Genomic DNA, 9,315 nt, shown 5'->3' with positions numbered 1-9,315 from the left:
TATGAAAGCATTATAATGTTTACTGATAATCTGACAAATTTTGTTAACATACGCTTACTCATTTAAAAGTTATAGCATGAAAACTATAACAAGCACAAAATGGCTACGAGATTGGTCCCAGGAACTGAGCCCATGCTGAAAAGAGTTAAATGGCGTACAAGTCTAATCGAGAATGACATTAAAATTAAAACTGTGTGAAAAAAAATACATAAACTTTTATCACATTTGAGCAGAATTATTTTTTGTAAATTTTTGTTGGAGAAAATTCTCAAATAGAATGTTAATCACATGTTATTAGAATGACTTGCATATGCTAACAGGTAGTGTATCTGCAGGTGTTAGGCCATTGTGCCATAAACAACATGCTTAGCATATATACAGTTGGCTTAGGATGAATTTGTGAACATTCAGTGTTTAATGCCAACACAAATAGACTTATTATTGAAAGAATAAATTATGTAGAGCCAAAGAACAAAAAATCTTAATGAAATCAGTTGTCAGTGTTATTCATGGAAACAAATAAATCTGCCCAGCAAATCATTTAGCACAGCAGCAGGCTTTGAAACTGCAACCCAAGACAATCTGGAGCAACATCTTCATCCAAAATATGAAGGCTGTGGTTTTGAAAGAGGACCCCCTGACCAAAAAAAAAGGCTATTATGATGAGGTTTTTAAATTAATGAAGGCCCAGAAGATTCAACTCACACCTCAAATTGAATGTCTGTTTTAATCAGGATATTAACCAAGGTTTGAAAGCTACCTCTCAATTTTTTTTTAAAGAAATGAAGTACTAAGAATGCCACAGACATGAACCTTTTAAGGAGGGGGGGGGGGGGTCTGAAGACATGTCCCTTTCCAGGAAAATTAAAAAAATTAGTAGCTTTTACATCCATTTCTTATTAACTTCTTCCATATGCTCAGTAAGTGAAATAAGAAAAATCAAGAATTTTTTATTTGTAGATCTTTATTTCAGTTGAACATCATTATATTATGTTTTAGTTTTTAAAAAAAGGATTAGGCATTGTTAAACAGGAATTTTGAATTTGATATGTCCATACCTTATTCTGATGCCTCAAATCATTATTTATTGAATATTATTTTTAAATTTACTATATTCAAACAATGTACTCTAATAAATTAGATTGTTATCAAGCCTGACATAAGTAATGCTGACATCATTTTAAAAGGTTAAGTCCAGGGTCACCATTAAATCTTTGTCATTTTTTACCACCTTATAGCCAGAAGTGGTTAATATTGTGATTGGCAAAATAAAGTATCAAGTGAAATATGTTAATAAATATCACTCTAGTTGAAACTGACTGAATATATAGTGGAACTTTCTAACCAACAATAAAAAAAAAATTTATCACAAAAAAAAGATTTTGAAGTTCCACACTCTAAACATTTATAGAAATACTGAATCAAGTTATATGAATTTTTTAAGGCAAAACTTTAAATTTGTCTGAAGTTTTATGTAGCTTGTTTAAGTATCACCACCGTGAAAAGAAAAAATCAGAAAATATCATTAGATCTCCCCCAGATCAGGTTAAACCTTTTTTTTTTGAAAAATTATCATTCTCAATTGTTCTGGAAATGAAGACAGATTTCAGTTTAACTCTGAAATTGTTATTCGACTTGCTTGTGGTCAGAATGCTGATTAATACCATCAACACTAAAGCACCTACATCAATGCTTGTGCATAATATGAGGGAATTACAGAAGGAATCAAATACTTTATTAAGAGGTAAAGGACAAAGATATTTTTTTCTCTTCTGTGTTATAGGCAAACATATTTTTGAGGTACTGAAATTAATTTCATATTTTCGCCCATCTTGCAATCCATCTTTTAACGTTCTTCTTCATCTTAATAGATAATTGCCCATTCAGAAGATAGGTGAAGGGGATAGCTGGCTGAAAGCCTGAATTTAATTTTAAAGATAACCAAAGAAACTGTAATTGGTCAATTTCATTCACTTATATGCCTGTCTAGTACCCCAGTGCAGGTCCAATGAAGTTTTCTATCTGTAGTTTTCATAAATTGGTCTTAAAAGCCAACATCCACATACATTGGAGGGTCTGTGCAACGTTTGTCAAAATGTTTGGTCTAAGATTAAGTTTTTTTACAAAATAAACTGTAATGTCAACAAATATTAACATGATCAACAACTGGAGAGTAGTTCCAAGGACAGTGCACTTTATAGCATTGTTTTTATGAAGTGTCATTAACCCTTACCACAACACTTGGGATGGAATAACAAATTCAGTTTATTTAAAGTGTCATAATTTTTTTTCTCTGAATATTTTGGGGTTTATTGCCAAAGACATAAATAACAATTCTATTCCAATAGATATATACATATATCAACAATAATGTTAGTTGTACTCGTAAAAGTGTTTATTTGTTCTGTTTATTAAATATATCTGGCTTGGCTGATAAAAGTACTTGAAGAGTATTCAAAAGTTTATAAATTCTTGGCATAGTATGATGATATGATCTTGCTGTGATTTATGGTTACAGACATAACTTTTCTGTTGGTAAATACACAAGCCATCTTCTTCCATAGCATGTTATAAATTATGAATGCTATAAAATTTATTTTGTGGTGAAAAATATTGATATCTAGATCAAGAGTAGGTATCCAACTAAACCTTACTGAATGGCTCTGATCCATATTTCAAAGAGACCTCATACTTAACTGGAAAATTAGAAAGAAATCTTTACTAAGATATACTTAAATTACAACAAAGAAGAAAGTTATTCATAATTTAACCTTTTTAGATGTAGGGAAAATTATCAAAACATTTGAAACTCAAAATTCTACTCATTGAAGCCAAAAGAAGAGTATTCTTAAAGAGATGAGTTATATTAAACTTGTATTTATTTTTTGTTAAATGAGTTTTATAATTGTATATTTGATTTTAGAACACATATGGATTATAACTGACACATAAGAAATACTGTATACGACCATTTTTAGATATTCTTGTTTTAATTTTTAGGCCTGATGGGAAAAAGTTGAGATCCAGAATAGAACTTCGTTCATATTTATCAAAGTATAATATTGATATTGATATAGAGAATCTGTTTACACTTACTGGAAAAACTTCAAAAGTTCTAGCCAAATCTGTTACAAAACGTAAAAGTAGTTCTCAGAAGTGGAGCTCTTCCCCCAAGAAAAAGAAGTCCAGAAGCTCTAGTGTAAGTAGTGCACGGAAGAAGACACCAAAACTTCGTGTGAAACTGACCTCTCTCAAAAAGCGAATCCTTTCAAACTATGTTCAACAGGAGTCCAAAAAAGAAGTTTCTGAACAAAACTTATCAATAAAAGGACAATCTAATGACTCTCCTCAGAAAAAGCTAGCTGCTAAAAAAGCGACACATTCACCAAAGGTTGGCCAAACTGGACACAAATTGAAAAAAAGTAATGAAAAAAAGTCTAAACTTAAAACAAATAAGTCCAAAGGTAAGAAAAAGTAACACTTTTTCTTGTCATTCAAGTTGTATGTTACACAATCATACCTGAATACAATATTCGCTTTTTTTCCCCTTTACATCCCAAGATATGTTTTGTTGTTGCCAAAAAATTTTTCTTTATTGTATCAGAAAATGAAAAACAATAGCTGATAAAGTGTGACCAATTGTTTCTTTTTAAAACAAGAATAACAGTTTTCCTTTGGATAAAAAAACAATTTTAAATGCATTAATGTATCTACACTTATGTCTTTAAAATCTGTTAGTTCTTAAAGTTACTTATCAGTTATAACTAGATTCATCACAGCCATTATTTTGCTTGGGTCTGAATAATGTAGCATAAGCTAGTGCGTGATATTTCTATTATTATTTTTACAATGTTTTCTATTATTCTCTGACTTAGAGATATTTGCGTTAGTCTAATTAAAGTCCCATGAAATCATAAGTGTGCACATAATCCGTTTCTTAAGACATAGATTGACCTGCATATGGGATTCAAGTCACAAAGCAAATTGTATGCAGAGAAAAATTTTTCACACATTTTTTATAGATTAAAATGTGCAAGTGTTACCCAATTCTATCAGTGAAGAGGATAAATTATATCCATTCCATTACTGCTACAGCAATTGTTTTGTCACCTATCCAAATTCCAGATCTTAGATTGCAATCACATAGGATCTTTGTATACTAGGTATAAGAGCTTTAAAAAATATATAGCTGAAATGTTCCTTGCTTCGTTTTAAGTAAAAACACCTACTATTAACAAAAATCATGCCTTAGTGACCTATTTTGTTATTGATGTATATTGAGTGTAAATGTTAATGTCTTTCAGAAAGCTCTATAAAGATTGAGATTATCAGGCTTACATATGAAAATATCTGCAAATTTGAACGTGATTTGAAACCTATTTTTATCTGTTGGCCTAGATAATAAAAAAAAATTGTTCTACCTTATGTTGGATTTATTCCATTGTAGTTTGAGATAGATAATTTCTGAAAACCTGAACAGTACAGATACAAGTAGTCAACTTTGATAACAATAATAAAAAATTCTAACCATTACTTTAACTTTTAATATGAGCATAAAGAAATGGTAGAATACTGGAATATTTTTGTCTTTATTGAACCAATCCCTGTTTTGGTTTTTGCTCTCACAAATATATGCAGCTGATATTTTTTGCCATTTCATTTGTCATTAATGTTGGTTTTTGTAGGTAGTAAAGAAATGATTGTTCTATTCTTGTTCATCAATGGCTTGCAGTGTGTATACTTTTTATTTATTTTTTTATTTCTTTGCAGTGTTAAATCTACTTATTAAAATGGTAAATAATACTTGAACTATAAACTTTGAGCCTTATTCTGACAGATATAAAGTGTCAATATCTTGAATACAGAATGTTTGTATTCAAAGAAGACCATTTGTCATTTCTCTGTTTCCAGTATAAAACAATGATTGTTGAATTGGTAAAACATCTCACATTCAAGCAGGTCAACTATGGTGCTGTTGCTGATGTTACTTTTCTCTTTTTTTGTGCCTGTACTGAAAACAGACAATTGCATAACAATATTTTGTTGTATTTAAGTAACCTGAGGTTAAATTAAGGAGCTTCCAAATTAAAAGAAATCATTTTAATAGCATTTTAAGAACTTCTGTCTTGTTGATTGATTCTTCTTACCAACAACAAAGTATGCTTTATCTAAAGCTTCACAACATTTTGGACATGTTTTAATTTCACATCAGTCTTGGGTCTAGGGTAGGAGCTGCATTGAATCTTTATTACCCAGTTTCATGCTTGATGTCAGAAAATTAAGCTTTCTAACTCTGACAAAGTTTTTCATCATTAATTGAAATATTGTGAAATACTTTTTTTATTGTCTTGTGGTTAGCGTGGTGGACTTTGAATCTGAGGTCCATGTTTCAGATCCTGTTGCAGCAGAATTATGCTCTGCATTTTGCATGCATATGGAGCATTTTAAGGGTACTGTCAAATGTCACTATTCAATTAGAGTAGCCCAAAAGTTGGCACAGAGTTCCGTTGACTAGATGCCTTCCCTCTAATCTATCAGTTAAAAATTAGGGACAGCAAGTGCAGGTAGCTATAGTGTAGCTTTGCATGAATAACCAAAATGAACAATTATTATTTTGAGGGGAAAAAATCTAAAAATGTAAAATTTAGAGAAACCAGTAAGAATTCTCAATTTTAAATATTTAAAAGTCTTTATGCAAAAATAAAAAATACCATCACTGAATGCTGGCACAGGGCCAAAGTAGTTTTTTTTATGCATTGAAGTCTTGTTTTTCTTTTAACTATATTAGTTTTGTTTTGTTTAATTTTTAACAGAATTTTAATTTGTAATAGAAAATGAATTTATGTAGTGTTTTAGTTTAAGGTTTTGTTTTTGCATATTGACTATTGAATGTGTATCAGGTGTAATATGTAGTTTCATACAGTACATCAGATTTACTGTTGAAACTAGAATTAGTAATTTCTAAGTTGTGGTAGATTAGAAGCCTAGTTGCAATACAGACCTTAAGTTTAGTATTTGATATCTTAAATCTTGGGTGTTGCTTTGAACAGTTTCCTTTTCAGAGTCAGATGAACATTTCAGATGAGATTACCTTAATGGCACAAATACTGAACCAGATATCTGTTCAGAAATTGTGTGTTACAATATCACTGGGATATTATTTACTAGTAATACTGTTCATGTAACTGTATATTAATGTCTTACTGGTTTTTCTTCTTTTATATATATATATATATATATATATATATATATATAGACACTGGCATCTGAGGTTTATTAAAGTATTATATTTACTGTTGTGTAACAAATTATATAAAACACACTGATAATTATAACCTTAATTACTTTTAATTGTTGCCATTGTTGTGATTATTGTAAAGAAGCCAGTTAGTTAAAATTTGTAAAATTACCTTGTAAACTAGTTTACAAATATGGTCTTGTCTCTGTCCTGATAACCAGTTCTGGCTTAAATCACCCTCACAAGAAGCTGTTAAATATTTTATGAACAGTAAATTTTCATAAGATTAAGAATTGTAATTCAAAGCTAAAACTTTGAAGAAATTTGTTGCAAAATGTTTAAGAAAATCTTTTGAAAAGGCTCTGTGTGGAACAAGTGATTTGTATCTGAAATAGATACTTTTCATAATGTGCTTATTTTACATTTTGACAACTGCTTGCTTTAGTATTATTTGATGTTGGTAGTAAGTAGATAATATCTGGTCAGCAGTTTAGGATATTAATCAAGTTGTGAAGGTTACAATATATTATGTCATGTGATAAATAGATTTTGTTTGTTGTTTAATAATTTGACTTCTGGTGTGTCACCTGTAAGGGATTTGTTTTTAGATTTTCCAAGTAACATGAAATTTATGTAGTTTTATATTGCGTATAGTGATTCATTTTATTAGTATTTGGGTTGTTTACTTTTGTGTAAATGTTTTAACTGTGTCTTCAAGGGTTTTGTGTTTAATATCCATATGACACCATGTAATTATTATGCATGTGTTCCAGTGACTATTATATTACATCTGTAAACAAAAGTGGGATTTGGACTTTTATGGCAGGAAGTATAATAAAACCATGGCATTGAATAAAAGTGTAAAAAAAAAAGTTGCTGAAAATATCTTTAAACATTTTCGTATGGGAAATGCTAGTAGTGGAATTTGTTTATTGTGTCTAGAAATATTTAATTTACTTTAAAAGAAATATGTTTGTATCATTGGTTCTAATGGAGAAGTTACATTCTAAATAAACATTTCATGAATGTTAGTAAGGTATGATACATTAATACATGCTACAACTTTAGCTTATGTTAAAAAAGTGAGAAGAAAAGTGTACATTGTGCTTAAGAATTAGATGTGTCTTGTTAGTTTTTGTATATGTAATGTTTTAAATTGAATTTTCTGCTTTTCAGTCTATCTATAAGAAGGATATTTTTACTTAACTTTTTTGTCCAGTTAATTCTTGTTAAGAATGAAATGTTTGAAGTTTACTAAGAAAATCATGTTAAAACATATTTGAAATATGCAATATAAAATTTTCTATTAAAGTTGAAATTCTTCACAACTGTGGGTAAAATATCAAAACATTACATTTAACAAAATATTGTATGCAATTAATGACATGAAACTTTTCATCCAGACCACATCCAGTTGCACATGTGCTATTCTAGCTATACTCCAATGTTGCTATAAAACTGTTGGTTACAAAAGTAGGGTATTTCTTAATAGGTTGCATGTTTATTATATGATAAAAAGAACTGTTTGTTTAGTATTTTGATGTAAATATGGAGATTGCTGCACATAAAGTAAATTGTGGGTTGAGAATTATTAATATTTTTTTTCAGCAAGTTTCAATACTGTTGTAATGTTCAATAGTTTTAGATGGTCGTTAAATTTTAACATTTTCCTCTATAAACCAAAAGTTTCAAATTTTTTCAATGAAAATTCTGATAGTAAAAAATTATTCAATTTTGTTCAAAGAATGCCAGCATTTTAAATCTTCAAATGACACTAAGAAATGAGTCCTTACTCAATATTGTTACATCTACAGAACACGCTTATCATTGGAGTAATGAAACTTTCTGTAAATAACGACTAGTAATTGTGCATACACTAGGGTTAATAGGCTGTAGCGGTATTTTATTTTTATTACTCTTCTGTTTTATAAATGTACTTGATGTATAGAGCAAATCTTCTACATTACCCATATTTTTATGAAGAATTTGTCAATCATCTTTAAGTTTGTCATCAATTTTGTAACTTTGCTGTGTTGTATGCAAAAATAAAACTTGTGAAGAAAAACTGTCTGTCTTTCAACAGTAACTGAGCTCATAGGACAGGGATTTCGTCACATTATCGTAGTCAGCGATAGTGTATGAACTCGGTGTTGATTAAGTTCTGTTGTTATTATTATTAATCCTGCTTTATAAATGTATTGCTAAGTGCCACAATTGTTATTCTATAATCGTGTTTTATTCTTCTAACATAGGTATTGAATAAATGTAAGTATTCTGTCAAACAGTTTAATCTAGATAGACATATAGATCTGACGTGAAGTTAAAACCGAATCGCCGGAAATGGAACGTTATTCGTGTACTTAAAGCAGTTCGTCAGTACAACTCTCAAGTATTCTATTACTATAATTAACTTGCTCAAAATACATTTTTCAATGATGTGTTAAATAAAACCACAGACTTTCAGCTTGAGGACAACAGGAACTGTTACATGGCCACAAACTGTTTTGATTTTTTTTGTTATCCGAGGTTCTACACAAAGAAAAAAGTATTCTGAATCAGATGGGAGTGACGTCAGGTTTGATGCCAAATTTATTTAAACTCATTTAAAAATGTTTGTATTTTAAAATTTGCTTCGGAATTTAGTGGAAAAAATGTACAATGGCATGGTAATAAGGAATCTGCGATCACTTGCAGAAATCCACCTATATATATATGCCTATTTAAAATTTCAAAAAAAAAACTTCTATAATAATTCTGGTGAAAAAATTTGTTTTTGTAATTACTTTTTGTCGTTCCTTCTATATATTCTCTGAATTATTCAGTAGAGAAGTTGTTTTAGATACCAAAATAAACATGAAGCCCAATCTATCATAAGATTCACTCACTACGTGTCACTGATTCGATGACGAGGAACCCACTTTGAGACTAATAATGGCTGGAGACGGCTTAAATGGGTAATGAAGAAAAACTTTAATATAAGTTTAACATGACAGCAAATGTACAACGTTTCGACATCATCACCTTGTCGAAACGTTGTACATTTGCTGTCATGTTAAACTTATATTAAAGTTTTTCTT

General features: G+C 29.7%; 1 protein-coding gene across 3 annotated transcripts in view; it reads left to right on the top strand.

The window, feature by feature from the left end:
- LOC106458429 (methyl-CpG-binding protein 2-like) overlaps positions 1–8,303 on the top strand; it is a 34,124-nt gene extending 25,821 nt beyond the window's left edge. For all 3 annotated transcript variants that reach the window (XM_013917941.2, XM_022384639.1, XM_013917939.2), the window contains exon 5: positions 3,001–8,303. In XM_013917941.2, coding sequence (XP_013773395.1) covers positions 3,001–3,478 — 478 coding nt within the window. In that variant the 3' untranslated portion in view covers positions 3,479–8,303. The remainder of the gene's footprint in view (positions 1–3,000) is intronic.
- Positions 8,304–9,315: the final 1,012 nt, after the last annotated feature.

Source organism: Limulus polyphemus, unplaced genomic scaffold (genome assembly GCF_000517525.1).
Source record: "Limulus polyphemus unplaced genomic scaffold, Limulus_polyphemus-2.1.2 Scaffold462, whole genome shotgun sequence".
Lineage (NCBI taxonomy): Eukaryota > Metazoa > Arthropoda > Merostomata > Xiphosura > Limulidae > Limulus > Limulus polyphemus.
Note: the sequence above shows the minus strand (reverse complement) of the source record. Positions and strands in the feature narration are given on the sequence as shown.